Source organism: Mus pahari, chromosome 14 (assembly GCF_900095145.1).
Source record: "Mus pahari chromosome 14, PAHARI_EIJ_v1.1, whole genome shotgun sequence".
NCBI classification, from domain to species: domain Eukaryota; kingdom Metazoa; phylum Chordata; class Mammalia; order Rodentia; family Muridae; genus Mus; species Mus pahari.
This window is the reverse complement of record NC_034603.1, coordinates 15,037,142-15,054,055: the sequence shown is the minus strand read 5'-3', so window position 1 is coordinate 15,054,055 and position 16,914 is coordinate 15,037,142. Positions and strand designations below refer to the sequence as shown.

The 16,914-nt window shown below is 42.5% G+C and overlaps 1 protein-coding gene across 3 annotated transcripts in view; it reads left to right on the top strand.

Moving 5' to 3' along the window:
- LOC110332279 (hepatitis A virus cellular receptor 1 homolog) overlaps positions 1 to 16,090 on the top strand; it is a 42,132-nt gene extending 26,042 nt beyond the window's left edge. The window contains exons 2-6 of one of the 3 annotated variants that reach the window (XM_021213414.1): positions 186 to 243; positions 7,344 to 7,396; positions 10,082 to 10,193; positions 12,632 to 12,665; positions 14,154 to 16,090. In XM_021213414.1, the coding sequence (XP_021069073.1) occupies positions 195 to 243; positions 7,344 to 7,396; positions 10,082 to 10,193; positions 12,632 to 12,665; positions 14,154 to 14,256 (351 nt within the window). In that variant the 5' untranslated portion in view covers positions 186 to 194 and the 3' untranslated portion in view covers positions 14,257 to 16,090. The remainder of the gene's footprint in view (positions 1 to 185; positions 244 to 7,343; positions 7,397 to 10,081; positions 10,194 to 12,631; positions 12,666 to 14,153) is intronic. The other 2 variants (XM_021213416.1, XM_021213415.1) reach the window with 2 other exon arrangements.
- The last annotated feature ends 824 nt before the right edge of the window (positions 16,091 to 16,914 follow it).

Here is a 16,914-nt window from a genome sequence, read left to right as displayed (position 1 = left end):
CTTGTGCCGAGACCAGAGTGAGACTGAAGGCTATAAGTGGGAAGGAGCAGGAAAGAGGAGTGTTTGGGAGGACAGGAGGCCCCAGCAGAGCGGCCTATGTGACTCAGACAGTCAGGATGAGGCCTTCTCAGATACAGTGTGCCGAGGGCCACAGCCAACCAGAGTGTCTCCTCATTGCCCTGCAGGTCACCATCATGATGCCCCCTCAAGTCCTCATTTCAGGCCTCCTACTCCTTCTCCCCGGTAAGTGAGAGGTGGGGTGGGGGATGCCTGGGAGGATGGGGGTTCAGACAAATACATTCCCTGGGGGTGGAGTACAGGTTATACAGTGAGCAAAGAACCAGGATGAAGCTGTAGCCCCAAAGATATTTCTTAACCTCTATGAATTTCAAAATTTATGGCTCAAATATAAGACCCACAAGGCTGTCAGGTAAGAGTTGGATATATGTGCATGTATGTAATATTATGTAAGGGTGAGTACATGTATGTGCATCTAATTGTCAATGCATGAGGGCTGCAGAAACTGACCCATGTTCCATTGGAAAAGCCTTTCATTTTAAATTGTTTCATTAAAAATACTAATTGAAAACATTCTATGATATAGTAGTAATCAGTAAATTGCACATTAAACTTTTGAGACAGGGTCCAAGATAGCTTTGGTTGTCCAAATACAGGACAGACAACAGCAAATAACCGACCTCCTACAAGCTAAGATTTTAGGTGTGAGCACCTAAATCTCATATTCATTCTAAACTTTACATTCTAATCTCTATTGAGTGGGACTGTGGAAGGTCATTAATTCTTATCATACATTTCTATAAATTTATTATGATAATATATATTATATTTGTGAACATAAACAATGTATTTGCAAAAAAAAAAAAAAAATGGAGTGATGAGTGTCCCAGGGGGAAGTACACTCCCATTACACACTCATTTCATACAAGGAGGAACATACTTTCTCAGACCTGTTCCCAATGCCCAGGCCAGACACAGGCTAGGCCAGAATGTAAGTGACCACTCAGTGACTCTCACAGTTCACTGTTCTGTGTTGTTCGCTTATTCCTTTCTTCCTGTGCTGGGATCCAACCCAGGGGCTGGCGTGGTCCAGGTAAGCATGGCATCCTTGAACTGCATCTTCATCCCTCAGATTCCCCTCATGTGGAATCAGCTGGCAATAGGGAAATCTGTCCATCCTCTCATAAAGTTGTTATGCTAGGTTTAAAATTTGCATGATTTAATCCTTGAATAAATATTCTGATTTTGTGGTCTCATGTCGGGTCTTGTTCAGTTTCTAGAAAGTTGTCAACACATACAAAGGAATCCTTGTTCTGGTTTTGGTTTTGGTTTCTTTGTTTAGGATAAGCTTTGAGGACTGAACACAAAAACCCACCCATCCTGGGGTTTTATAAAACTCATTCTGAGCTTGGCCTGGTGGTGCCCACCTCTGGGGAAGTAGAGGTAGGCAGATCTTCATGAATTCAGGCAGTCTGCTCTGCATACAGAGTTCTAAGTACTGAGGTCAGCCAAGGCTACCCAGTTAGAGCTTATCTAAAAACAAAAACAAAATACCAAAACAAAACAAAAAACATGTAATCAACAAACAAACAAAAAACAACAAAACCATATGAACAAACAAAAAGTCATTCTGAAAATTTACGTTCAAGTTAGCAAAGTTCTACCTTTAAACCAACAATGCTGAAAAACAGACAGACAGACAGACAGACAGCTAGACAGGCACAGATACACACACACACACACACACACACACACACACACACACACACACACATATCCTGGATTCTGCTCTTTGTATAGGGAGGAGGCTGAAGAGTGAAGGGGAGGGGTAGGAGGGGTCTGACACAGGGTCTCATGAGCCCAGGTTGGTCTGCACTTCACTGGTCTCCTGCCTTTACCTTCAAAGGTCATCTTTTGCAGGAACCCTTCACTGTGCTCTGTATCTGAAAGAGCACTTTCAAAAATTTTTAAAAAAATTAGTCAGTAGGCATGCTTGTCGTCCCATTTCTGAGGAGTCTGAGGCCAGAGGATGGTAAGTACAGAGAGCCTACACTACAGAGCAAGGTCGTGTCTACAAACCAACCTACAAGTGAGCGATAATGGTGCATACCTTTAATCCTAGCAGGCAGAGTTGGATGGCTCTCTATGAGTTCCAGGCTAGCCTAATATGAAGGGGTCCAACCAGACATTGGGATGAAAGGCAGAGGTGTGGACTTTGCAGGGTCAATTTAATGCCTGCTAGGGTAGGAGTGGGAGACTTTTACATCTCTTTCCCTTGAATCCTTGGCTCTATTTCTAGGAGTAGATGTCTTTGTAATTGGTTAAGTTTCTGGGGGATTTTGGGAACTTTTGCTGATTAGCTATATTTGACTCAAGCAAGGGTGATGGGGGCAGCTTCTACAGCTCCTGGTTGGCTGCCCGTGAGGGTGGTTCAGTCTAGGTGGTGGGGCAGCTTCCTGATTGGCTGCTGGTAAGGGGGAGGGGTTCCCTGAAATTCACTTGTTTTGGACTTTTCCAGTTGTGAGAAACAGAAACTTAGGCCTAGTCTCCCAAACTTCCACTTTGCAGCCTGTCACAGAGTCAGCCTGGCTCTGGCTAAATCTGTCCTCTCAAAGGAATTGAATCAGGATGTGACTTCTTTTGGTGATGTTTCCTAATGTCCTATACTAAGAGTTAACACTGACAATAGAAACCAGTACTAACTTGTCCCTATTTTTTTTAATTCAAAACATCATTCTGTAATTGTTCAGTCTTGACCATTGTTACTTGTGTTTTTTGTGTATTTTTATTTTGAGGCTGAATATCACTGTGTGGTGCGGATGGCCTTGCTCTCTTCCCAAGTTGATCAGGGTGCCTGGAAACTTTCTAATCCAGCTGCCCCTGTCTTTTGACTAATGGGGACAAAGCCTGTGTCACCGTGCACAGTGGCTTGGAATCATTAATATTGAGTTGTTATCAAGCTTAGAAATTCTTTCGCTGGTCAGCGTTTAAAACTCCTCTGTCTGGCTCGTCACTGGGGCCACAAGAGATGCTGTCTGATCCTTAACAACTTTGTATAATTTCTCATGACTTAAGCGCACTGAGCTGACTCTTCCGATGTCCCAGGACCCTCACCAGCTCCAATGCCCTTTCCCATCTACCTGGGAGAAAAATAAATGTCCCAGAGCAAGAAAAGAGAAGCTCCTGAGATGGTTGTTTCCTTTCTGGTTGTTCCCATTATGATCTTTTGATTAGGGTTATTGGTTTTCAATTGGTTTTTTGGGTGTCGTTGTTTGCATGATTGCTCCTTTCTCCACTAAATTTTTACTGTCCAGGGAGGGTTTGAATTGTTTTCATGCCTCTATCCATACATTATATTGGACGAGCAATCTAATCGTTTGACTCTAAATGTGTGAATACTTTGTGCCTAATGGTGTGAATAGATTTACTGCAGCACAGTCACACCCACTGCCTTCTGTGTTTTCCTCAATAACTTTGACACGGATTGACAGGAGCCCTTGCCTCTCAACACCTCATTGTTGGTTCCTGAACCCAATAGACCTACTACTTAGCTGGTCTTTTAAGGGAAAGGGGAGTGAGGGCCAGCAAGATGGCTTAGTGGCAACAGGTACCCATGGCTGAGCTAGATTAACCTAAGTTCAGTTCTTGCAAGCTAGTTGCTAGGTGAGAACCAACTCTCTCAAGTTGACCTCTGACCTCAACACTTTGCCCATGGGAAATTATGCACACATACAAGCAAAGGAGAGAAGGGGAGAAGAAAGAGAGAAAGAAATGGAAATAAGTGAATAAATACAATTTTTATAAATCTTAGAAGTGGGTTGAACTCTACCTCCATTAGCTTCCTGCATGTAACAGGTGAACACATATTTTTTTCTTTTTTCCTGGAGAAAATGCTGTAGATTTGAACTACATCGCATTCATCAAGGAGAAGGGTGTTCAGAGCAGTTGGTCCGAGTACCTGGGTTTTATTCTGTAGTTGGCAGAGTCAGCATTGACTGCTGCTGCTTCCGGGGAACTGTGACAGCTGACAGAGCAGTGTGTGCTCCTGCTGGGTCCTCACTCACTGTTTCTTCCAGGCACCCTTTCCTGTTACTTCCAGTCTAGGATCTCTGTGCACTCCCAGATCATCAGTAGGGTGTTTGGATTCGTACAGCACTTCTCATTTTCTTTATTTGTGAGTTACAGGTTGAACCTGCATTGCCCCAGTAGCAAATATGCAGTACTTCAAGATCTAAAATCTCTTGGGCATTGCCTTGATAAAAACACCTATAAAATTGAGTTCCATAAAGTATTTATATGCAGAATTATCAGTGGTTTATAAATGTACATGTAAGCTATGAATATGAACTGTGCATACATGAATATGAAAGCTACATCTATCCATATTTAGACTTGAGTACCATCTGTAAGCCATGTATAAATTTTTTAAAAATTCCAAAATACCCAAATTCTGAAACTCCTTGTACCAAAATATTTGCATAAGTGATATTCATGATGTTTCTCTTATATTGGAAAAAAAGCATAGAAGACTGTGTCTACTCTGTATCCAAAAGTACTAATTCTTTGAGTTGGACTTTGCATAGGGACTTTCATGGGGCGACTAGGTTATTAGCCTTCAGCTATGTTCTGTGTCCTCCCAGGACTGCCTGCATTGAATATGCTGAGCCTGTAATCTGTGGGTGAAGTCAGTCATTTACCAGTGAAAGGTACAAAATCTCTCCCAGCCCCCATACCTTCTCTATATCACAGATGCTTAGAGACATCTGAGGATCTGACTCCTGCCATTTATAAAGTGTTTCCATAGAAACCTGGTCTCTGTCTCATCTTGGTGTTGTCAGTGCAGCTGCCTCCTATGGGTGAGGGTAGACAGGCTCATGTCCTAGTTGGTTAGTGACACAGAACAGAAGCTAAGGAGAGGAGCCTCTGCCTGGGCACAGCCTCTCACTGCTGTGCAGTGGAGTAGGTGCAGCCTCTCACTGCTGTGCTATGGAGCAGGCGCAGCAGAAGGCTCTGCTTTCTTCTTGCTCAACTTTCCCTTGTTTTCCTATTGATTTCTAAATTCAGGAGTTCCAACTAGTTCTTCAAGGAGACTTACAATTTCAAGTACATTCAAACTGATCAATATACCTGGACCTTCTCCAAGGAAACCCAGAACTATTCCAAGGAAACACATAACTAAAAACAAAAACAAAAAACAAAAAATAAAAACGCAAAACAAAATCAAAAACAAAATTACTCTAAGGGAACCCGTAACTACTCCAAGGAAACCAACAAGAAACGCAAGCTCCACGAGTACTCCAGGGGGCCCCCCAACTCCCACAAAACACAGCTACTACAAGGAGAACAACAATTGTCATAAAATCCATAACTAATTCAAGGATACCCACAACTACCACGAAACACACACCTACTTCAATAAGCCCCACAAATGCTCCAAAAGCAAGCAAAATCCTTGGTAAGCGACTGACTTCACCCACAGATTACAGGCTCGGCATATTCAATGCAGGCAGTCCTAGCAGGACATGCCACACAGCACTGCATCATAGCTGAAGGCTAACTAGCCTAGTTGCCCCATGAAAGTCCCTATGCAAAGTCTAAGTCAAAGAATTAGTACTTTTGGATAGCGAGTAGACGCAGTCTACTATGCTTTTTTTTTTTTTCCAGTATAAGAGAAACATAGTGAATATCACTCCTCCAACACCTGCACACATACATACTCACAAACAAGGTGAAACCTATGTGTTCCAGGGCTCAGAGTCCTTCTCATGAGATGCTATAAGACACACAGGACAACAAGGCAGTCTTAAGTAAAATCTAGGTGAACAGTTCTTAACGTGGATCCAAACAATAACTTCATAATACCTGTGATTCTCCAGCCTTTTTATGTGCAATCTCTGCTGTACAAGAGCTGAAGAGGGAAGACACCCATCTCTATCAGTCTCCCATGGCATTCACTACTAGGCAGACTTATGTGGATCATTGATCTAGGATATGTGATGAGGATGGTAGGAATCTGGGTGAGTGGGACATAACTTTCTGATGAAAAACTAAGCCACTAAGTGGCTGAGGGCTAGGGTCAGGTAAGAGCATTCTGGACCCTTTGCATCTATTCTGAAATCATGCCATCCAGCTGAGACCAGAGTAGAGTGAAGCTAACATTTCATGTTCCCTGAGCACTGAGCAGTATTCTACATCCTTTCTGATGCAGACTAGAGATGTTACCTAAACCTAGTCACTCATTGCCTTTGGCTCCTTGGAAGGGCTCACATAGTGTAAAATATAAACACAGGAATGTGGGAACTAAGGAGGGCCGAGTTATCCAAATGGATCAGTGCTGGGTAGTGAGATTTACAAGTAGTTGGGATTTCCATAGACCTGTAGTATTTCCATGTACTGAATGGACACTTTGCATGTGCATTGCCAGCAGAAATGTCTGTCATTTGTAGAATTAGACATGTAGAACCATATGACGAGTGCCTTTTCAAGAATAAAATGAAATGGAGGGACTCCCGGTTAGGATGTAAAGCATCTGTTTATTGCGTCACTCAACAGAATGAGAATTATGTGCATATAGATTTTAGAAAACACACAATATATAATCTGTTCCAAAAATAGATGTCTCATAAACACCCTGACGTATGAATGGAGTTCTCTGACTCCCGTGCCACACCACATCCTAAGCCTCACATCATAGGAGACACATTGGCTTTTGGACCACATTACAGCTGATTTCTAAAGTAATTCTGATCCGAGTCAAGGAACATAAATGTTAGGTGAGAATACACACAAGCTATACTGGGTATTGTGGTAGTTCCATTCCTTCTGAGTGGAGTCATTTTGACTTTTCAATGTGGGTGTGGCCTTCCCGCACTTACCATCCTCAGCTCACGTAGGACCTTAAACTAGTTCACAAAGAAGTTCTCTGGTTCACCAAAATATGTAGCTGAACCTTAGCATGTACATGTATTTCTTTCCCCAGAGAGGTGGGGAAAAGCATGAAGAGAGGGAGAGAGGAAGGGACAGACAAACGGACAGACAGACGGACGGATGGACGGACACAGAGACACAAACAGAGAGACAGAGAAGACACAGACAGAGACAAAGAGAGAGGGAAGAGAGAGAAAAAAAGGAGAGGGAGAAAGAGAGGTTCAACCTCTTAGAGAAATTTAATAAAACGTTAAGAATTTAGTGTGATGCTCGAATGCTATAGTATTTTTATTATATTATTAACTTTGAACTCTCGATAGAAGCTGCTGTGAATATATGTAGTCTATACTGAAAATATGACTTGTTGAAAATAACAATTAATTTCCATTCTTGTTTAGCAGTTTGGACCACCACTGTGACATTTTCACAAGACCCTTGGAATAATCACACTGTAAGCATACTCCTTTGCATGTTAATAGTGAGATTCACATGCCTGTCTTCTTGCAATCATATTGCCTTTAAACACTTTAAAGGCAGGTACCACCATGCCTGCACCTAAGCTTTTCTTTACCTGAACCTTGCTCTACACCAGGCTGGGCTTCAACTCAAAGATCGGCTTGCCTCTATCTCTTGGTATTAAAAGCATGTCTATGCTCCAGCCAGAGCCTACAGACCTAGAAGGTGTTTGGTTATGATTCCTTTCCAGAGTAGTCACCTGGCTAGACTAAAACTCCTCTACATAGAAGAAAAAAATTAGTCAAGCATGATTGTTTGTGCTTTCATTTCAGGACTGAGGCAGCTTAAACAGTAGATACCAAGTTTGAGGATAGCCTGCACTACCAGGGCATCTTGGGTTACATAGTGAGACTCTGTCTCAAAAAGAAAAAGAAAAAAGAAAAAACAAACCATTAAGTATATGATAATAAATCCACTAAAAAGAAGAAAAGATTTTGAGTCTAAAAGGGGAGTTAGGAAGTTCATTTTGATGAGCAGGCTTGTTAGTTGTACCCAATAAATGATACTTTATAAAACAATGGAGGAGGTAAAGATGCAGAGATCGATTTATTTTATATGGTTAAAATTTAGGTTTAAAAAAGAATGAGCTAACCAAAGGAGAATAAATTAACATATCATATTTGTGTATCTAATTGAAATATCAAAAAGCATCATGCCACTGTGAAAGTACTGATAACTGAACAGACTTGTGCAGGATCTAACACAGTCCTGCATGACACAGCTGAACCTGAGCACAGTTAGCTGCACACAGCTGTCTTTACCAGCAAGAAGAAATAACTCAGAATTAAATACAAAATAAGGAGTAGGGAAATCTGGACTCGGCAGCTGTCAGGCTGTCTCTAGGTGCAGAGAGGACAGTACACGGAGAACTGGGCACAGAGGCACTCCTGTGTGTGCTGGTGTCTGGGGCTTTTGATTTCTTTGGTTTTGAGTCAGGGGCTCCTGGAGACCAGGCTGGCCTTGAATTCCCGACAGAGCTGAGAAGGATAAGGATCTCCTGACCCTCCTGGCTCTACTCCTCCTGGGATCACAGATGCGCACAGCCGCCTGCTTCTTGAAGCTGCAGATGAGCTTCCCAGACTCCATCTCCTGGGAAGGTTGGAAAGATGTGTGAAGATGAATGAGAAAGGCTAGCCACCACTGCTCCTTATAGCAGGGAATGCTATAAAGCAAACGTTCAGTGGGCAGGGTGGACACTCCTGTGGTCCAAGCACTCAGGATGTACAGGCAGGAGGAACAGAAGTTCATCACACTGGCTGCGTAGTGAGTGAGGCCTGCCTAGGACACATGACAATACCCTGTCTCAAACCTACAGACATTACTTTATACTCACAACAGTATTTGCCCAGAAGTATCTGGGAGTAACTTACCTAATGTCCTACTGAACGTGTCGATTGTAGCCATAGAGACGGAGCACACAGAGCTGAGCTAACGTGTCTTTGGTGTCTTTGGTCTCACTAACTAAGCAGAGAAGCCAGGGCTGTGATCCATGATGAGGCTCATACATGGGCAAAGATGTGATCTCAGTTGAGCCCATCTCTCACTTGTCTGTTTAGGGCTAGTAGATCAGTGATGAGCTATGACAGGCCTAAGGTGATACCCAGCCTGTCTCATGCTTATTCCAGTACATGGTAATACGTGATCACCTGCTCCAGGGCACTTGGATGGATTTTGCATTTCTGTCTGATCACATGGTGTTAATCAGGCTGCATCCATGAGCAGCTTTCTGAGTAGTTTTATAAAGACGTAGATCTTGCATCATGGCTGGAGAACCATGGCATCGGTTCCAGCCATCAGCGGGCAGAGGCATGTGCATCTTTGAGTTAGAGACCGACCTGATGTACAAGAAGAGTTTTAAGTTAGCTGTGGCTATAGTGAGAAGTAAGGCACAGTCTCAGGGTAAGAGAAAAAGAGAATCCAGAATTGCATGTTTACAAAACAAATAGGATCTATGAGTCTATGAAGAAAGTTCAGACTCAGCTGAGCAAACTGGTAACATCAGAGGATCAAATTAGAAAGCAGCCATTGCTTTTATCAATAGAATAATAACCTACTGGATGTTAATGCAGATATAATCACTCCAGATAAGCAACCTTGTTGTCACCTCAAGTCACATAGAAAAACATTTTAATCCTCTTCCTAGGCACTTTGAAGTTTGTATTGTCTAGAATTTCACAGTTTAGTACCAACTCCGTTTGATTTTTACTTGCGTGCTTTTTTTTTTTAAACACATGGTCTCTCTACGTAGCTCTGGCTGCCAGAAACACTATGTAAACCAGATTCTCTTGGAACTCTCAGGCATTCTGCCTCTGCCTCTGCCTCTGCCTCTGCCTCTGCCTCTGCCTCTGCCTCTGCCTCTGCCTCTGCCTCTGCCTCTGCCTCNCTCTGCCTCTGCCTCTGCCTCTGCCTCTGCCTCTGCCTCTGCCTCTGCCTCTGCCTCTGCCTCTGCCTCTGCCTCTGCCTCTGCCTCTCAAATAGTGGAAACCAAGGAGTGCATGACCACATACTTGCATATTCTGTACTAGTCACTGGCAATGGAGGGGAAAGTCTAGGTTGAGGTATGGAATGTGTTTCCTGCTCATTTCAATTGGTGCCTCTTCAATCACTGATATTTCTGTAGGAAGTGGTCCCAACACAACCCACCCTGAAGATCTCCACTAAGGACCTCTATATTGGAATCTCTGTGTCTGCCGCATTGCTGATCCTCCTTGCAAGCGTCCTGACTGTCATAAGTGAGTAACTTTATCAAGGTTCCCAATGGCAAGAATGGGTCTGGGTTTCCATGACATAAACAAGCACAAAATAATCCAAGGAATTTTGGCAGAGCAAATTGTTTAATTTCTATAGCAGAGTGCAAAGCCAGATTAAATGCACTGAGCCAGCATGCCCAGTGGGGCTCCTGCTGGGCCTTTAACTCTAAAGCAGAGGGGTCCCTTGCTTCTGTCCGAGAGCTCAGAGCTTGGCCTCACATTCTTAGGAGACTGCTGATATAGAGCAGTGCAGTGGCCATGGTATCTGAGCTTAGGTTTTGACTGTGGGAAAGTGATGACTCCACAGCTATTCTTGACCAATGGTGTCTTTCCACATCTCTTCCAAGAGGCCCCTTCCTCTGTCTTATGTAGCGTTGGAGAGAAGACAGTGTATTTCATGCGTATTTCCCAGACCAAGGAACTAGAGCAGGGATTCTCAGTCACTCTGACTGTCTCATGTGATTCCACCTGCCATGGGGTTTACATGTTACATGACTTCTCTGTGTTCCTGAATCCATGATACATACTGGAGACCCTTCTGGGTCCCAAGGGATGTTTTAGGTCCTTCTATGCACTGATATTACTTCTAAGACATGGAGCATGCCCAGTGACCACTGTTACAGTATCTCATAAAGATTCCTGTTTCATACAACTGTAAAGCATAAATACTGGTGGTTCTTTTCCTAAATACCATCATTTGTTTCACTCCTTGAAACAGGGTCTCATATACTCTAGGGTGGCACTGAACTTATGATACAGAGGCCAACATGGGACATCTAAGTACATCTACATTGTGGTCTCAGAGCATACAGTTTATATTTCAATAATTGGGCATCTCAAGAAAGAAATAAAATCACATTTTCTATGAAAAGGTTAATGTGGGACTGGAAAGATGGCTCAGCACTTAAGAGCATGTACTGCTCTTACTGAGTACCATTCCAGCTCCTGGGTGGGTGACTCACAACTGAATCTAGCCATATCTCCCTGGATGCCTACAGATTGGACTCTAGTGCACAGATACTCATACACACACACACACACACACACACACACACACAGAGAGAGAGAGAGAGAGAGACAGAGACAGAGAAAATCTTTAAAGAAAAAGAAATTAAATGCTATAGTACAAGAATTTGTTGTACGAGATTGTGACCTGGAACAAAAAAGACCATTATAAGATATATGGTATGTTGTATCTTAGCCTTTGGATGTGGTTTTGTCCCCTTGATGATACTGAGGAATGTTCTGGAACATAATTAGTAGAGGAAGTGCATAAAACACTGGATGGGAAACTACATGGCTAACACTGGAACAGAGATTATTGTGGGCAGCACTCAGGCCTGCACAGCCTTTTCCTACAGGGCTTGTGGAACTGCACACAGTGTTTCTGTCTGTGTAGCCCATTCTTTAGGTAAGAATGGGAGCCATCCACCTTCTGAGATGCCACACATGAGATCATTCCTGACCTATTTCACATGACTGGGCAGAAATTTGGAAATGAGAATATGCCTGTCATATTTTAGGATGTTTCTCTTTAACATTTAGAAGTTGCTTGTTTATAATGGTTATTTAAGCTGGCCCTGGTGATATGAGCCTATTACCCCAGGGTTCAGTCTGCTGAGACAGAAGGATCACCCTTCATGGCTATTTTATTTTTTTATTAAGATTTTATTGATTTATTATATGTAAGTACACTGTAGCTGTCTTCAGACACTCCAGAAGAGGGAGTTAGATCTCCTTACAGATGGTTGTGAGCCACCATGTGGTTGCTGGGATTTGAACCTGGGATCTTTAGAAGAGCAGTCGGGCGCTCTTACCTGCTGAGCCATCTCACCAGCCCCTTCATGGCTATTTTAGACTACAAAAGTAAGATACTATATAAATGGGAGAATAGAAATGGCACAAATACTACAAATATGCTCCTTTGCTTAGTCCAAAGTTTTTATTCTCCCAGAGAAAGAGCGGTTACCGGGAGGGGAGGGTGAGGAGTAGGTGGTGGCACACATCTCCTGAATTACACTATGGGAGGAGTCAATGCTAGTGCTGCTAGCTTAGTGACCCTTTTAATAGGGTCATGATGGATGGGGCCATCAGTAGGACCTTGTGTCTCACACCACTTGGAGAGTCCATTTCCCACAAGCCAATTTAAAAACCTAGATTTCTTCATTTATTTTCCAGAGAAAGATTATCCACCAATGTCACTCTTGGGTGTTAGGAATCCTGTGTTGGTGAATGCAGGAAGCCATGAATACAGAGAAGATACATGGATACTAACTGTAGGGTCCATGGTTACCAGAGAATGATTGGTTCGGTTAAAAACAGACACAATGCCCCTGATTAAAGAAAATAGCATGAACATTTTTTGATGACACGTTCAATTTTCCTCTCAACTCCTCCCAACTCCCCCCACCCCATTTTAGAGTGCAGACACAGAAAAAAGAAGAATATAGAAAGGTAAGCTGTCTCGGCTTGTGTCAGTTGCTTTGGAACGTGCAGTCTTGAAGATTTCTCCTGATTTCTTTCTTCCTGTTCCTTGTCTCCTTCTCTTTCTCCCTCACCCCTCCCTTCTCCCCATTCTTTTTTTATTTAGTCATTTTTAGTCAAAGTGTTTTTTTATATTATATATTCTGGTCATGTTTCTTCCTGTCCACCAGCTCCTCTCAGATCACACTGCCTCCCTACCCACCAAACAATATTTTCTCTCTTTCCTTCAATGAGGAGGGAAAAAAAGAAAAAGAAAACCTACAAAAAAATACTAAGATGAGATCAAAATAATCACCCGAAGACTGTTTTGTGTCAATTGTCACATTGCACCATCTGAGCTTTCTGACCCTATGTTGTTTCCAGCCCTGTACACATGATACTGACCAAAGCACAGAAAAGCTTTGTCCCCACTTCTTTGTAATTCTCAGCACAGGTGTTCTTTTTGTGGCTGAATGGAGACACTCTTTTTGGTTCTACATTTCAGTAGTAGAGATGGCCAATATATAAATGACAAAATCCACTATGTCAAAACACTACCCATGAGTTAAAGTTAGTCAGTTTTGTTCTGTGATTTGCCCCTCTGGGAGCTCTAGAAGCTCAAATCCCAGTCTACCATGACTATCTTCAATAAATGTTCCACTCACAGCAGATGGGAAAGGCTAGACCACAGACCCCAGCAATTCTCAAACCATTGCCTTTCCCTGTAGGGTCGGACGTTTTGTGCACATGCTGTATGCAAGTGTGTGCCATGCGCGTTGTCTTTGTAGTTGTTTCCACGACAACCAGCCCCCGTGGAAAGGCAATGTTTATTGTTTCACCGATTTTCCCACACCATGTAAATATTAGAGTATGCAGATTTCAAAACCATTTTTTTCTTTAGCAAGAATTTATTAATTATTGTTTTGGGAACTAGTTTTGGTGGTAGTTTCAGTGGCGCATTTTTGTGTATAAAGTCCATGGCACCTGAGACAGACAGAGGACACTGTGTGGAGCTGGTTCTTTCCTGTCTTTCCGTGGGTACCAGGGATGTAGCATGGGTCAGACTTAGACTGTAACCTTAGGGTCACAGTTCTAAGCTGAAAATACAGGAGCCATCCAGTTCTTAGTCCTGTTCCAAAATGCACATCCTGATTAGAAAACTCCATTAGGTGTTACATATCTGTCTTTTAAACTTGCCACTTTTGTTTTCCATTACATGAGTAGATGGATGGATGCTAATATGAACTTTGTTTTTAATTTTAATGTTTTATTTTTAGTTTGTCTGATGTTTATTAAGCAAACTTTTCTATTACTTAATACCACATTTCTGTGTGGTACTGTTGATTCACTGTTACAATTTTGTTGTGAGTGGGGTTTCTGTAGTCCCAAATTCAGTCATGCTGAAATCATGAGTGAAAAGAATCTGCTCAGATCTGAAAAGTGACCTTCATGTTCCTTTCTTCACAACTCTCTCTTCAGCTCAGTTGTCTTCCATGGATTTCAGAATGAAGTTTTTCAAAGTACGGAGCAACCCGAAGCTGTAGACAATGTCAACATTATCAAAGTTCCAGTTGCCATTTGAGGGGCCATCATCCAAGACTGCAGAAGAAAGAATGTCACATGACCATGCTGTTCTATTGTCTCTGTGTCAGTTCATGTCGTGTTCCCATTTTCCAGCAGCAGTGGAGAGGGTGGCCCTCTCGCTGTCCATAGGCCTAGTCATTGTTCTTATAGTACTCATTCTTACCACACACTGGGAGCAGTCTCTCAAACAGGAACAGCTTAGAATCCCCTGTGCTCTTTAGATGTCCCAAGTTGTGTCTGTGAGAGACAATCACTGATAATTCAGAAAATAGACTTCCATCTTAGTTACCAAGACCATTAAGAAGAGAGGAGTAAGATTTAAAAATTAAAATATGTAAATAAATAAATAAACAAATGCAAGTGGGGAGGCCAAGACTTAATTTAGAAGTACTTCATGATCATGCTTCCTTTCTTTTATTGTAAATTAAAACATTATTTTTCATCACCTTCCCCAAAGGGGCTTAAGTCATGGGATCTGCAGGTTTCATTTGTCTGGTAGATGAACAGAAAGGAATCTAGAGGTGCCCGTGCTTTCTAATGGCCCCTGAAATATGATACAGTGTACTATGGTTGATCTTAGGATAACAATGTGTGTTTCCAGTCAAGAGAGGCTACCATCGTGAGTATGGACCAGGCAGACACCTGGGAAGAAGATAATGGGGCACAGGCTTGAGTTCATTGAAGCTATTTCCACTACACTTCTGCCTTGATGTTCAGTGTTCTTAGACTCACCCACTGAGCTCTGAGTTAGGAGCTAGAAGGAGACAATGCAGAAAGGGAAGGGAAGATGAGGGGGTGGGCCTTGGGGTCTCAGCCTTAGAGAAGTCCTGTTGTAGGTGGGACAGTGTTTGGGGCTACTGCTGGTTTCACGTAGAGTTCTAAGTTTCTAATTGTCTACAGGCCATGTTTATATTTAAGTGAATTTCAGAAAGTAAAGCATTTTTTCATAGTGAATCAGTTTGAAACAATCAACAAACGATCTGGTTTTGCTAAGAGTTAAAAAAGGCTGCTGTATTGCTATCTCCATTGCCTTTTTGATTGTTCACAAGTCCCAGTTTTCAGGGGAGTATTAACTTTTACATGAGATTTCTGCCTCCTGAATGCTGGTGCCCCTGGTTGTCCTCCTATCTCCATATGCCCTCCATGGCAAATGTACACACACACATACACATACACAGAGGCATGCATGCAGACATGTACACAAATAACTAAAACTTAATGAGATTTAAAAAATTGTAAATACTAAAGTGGAAGAAGGTAGAAATGACCAATAAGTAGATACTGATTTATTGATGTATTTTATGTTTTTAGTTATTAAAGAATCAGTTGTAATGCCCATTTGCCAAGCACAGCTTCACTTGTTACCTGCAACAGAATAGTCTGAAGGAATAGCTGAAGCCACGGGTCGTTGCTCTTGACAACCTTGACAACCGGCTGACTGGCATATGTTTCTGTAAAATTTTGCCTACTTGCTCCATATTTCTTATTTCGAAATTATCCTTTAAATGCCTGTTTTCTAGTGAGAAAGAGAAAGGGTGTGGATTTGCATAGGGGAAGTTCTGGGGAGATTCTGAGAGGAGTTGGGGACAGAGAAACAGAAATAGACTGTACGGAAAAGACTATTTTCAGTAAAAGAAAAGTAAAAAGAAAACATGAGACTACCAAGCGGGGCCATCACGGAAGCCTTCTGGGAGCTGTGCCGGCTTTGGCTCACCAGTGCCAGCTCCTGTCTTCCCCTTTCAGTGGTGTTGAGTTCTTATCTGAGCAAGATTCCTACAACAGTAAGACATGGATAACTGGCTATCTTTTAAAAATGAAATGATGGTCACATGATATTTGGTAAAACCTGTGTACATCCAAAATTATTTTCAAAACAGGGGGCATTTTTGTGAAACAGAGGTTTGAATAATCACTGTTGGATCAAGGAGGAGACAGACACCTAGAAAACAGAACAGACCTGCCTTGACCCAGGTCCCCAGGCCAAATGCTAACACATGGTACCTTTTCCTTATCCCAGAGTGACCTAAAAGGCTTGCTTGGCAAGGCATTGTGGTACACGCCTTTAATCCCAGCATCTCCCATGCAATGTCAACAGTCTACCCTGAGCTACATCCCTAGCGCATGTGCTACAAACCTTGAAACAAAAAAATATATATACATACAGACTTCCCACAACAAACCTGCACAACCCAGAGATTCACAGTCCTGCCTGTACCTGGCAGAGATTAGTGTAAAAGGAGAAAATTCAGACTATGACTCCAGAGATGATCATGGTCCTGTTTTGAGAGTGGGACCTAAGCACGTGTTGACATGGCACTCTCCATGTGATGCTAATGATCACTCAGGGTCTTAGGCCTCTGGTCTAGGCCTTTCTTCTGCTACTGTAGACTGTTTCCTGGACTTTGAAAGCATGTGGAAGCTACACCACAGGCCTTCAGACATTAGGGCTTTTAATTCCCTTCCCACCCCGTTGTCTGCAGCTAGGGAAGTCAGACGTGAGAATCCTCTGTTTCTATGATATCATGACTCACAGGAGATGCTGATGGACACCAATGACATGGAAAGGTCTACTCACCTGCTTTGATAATGACTAATTTAAGTTCTAATGTTTCATCATTCATTGGGCCAGGGAATTGTATCCTACAGCAGTAGGTCC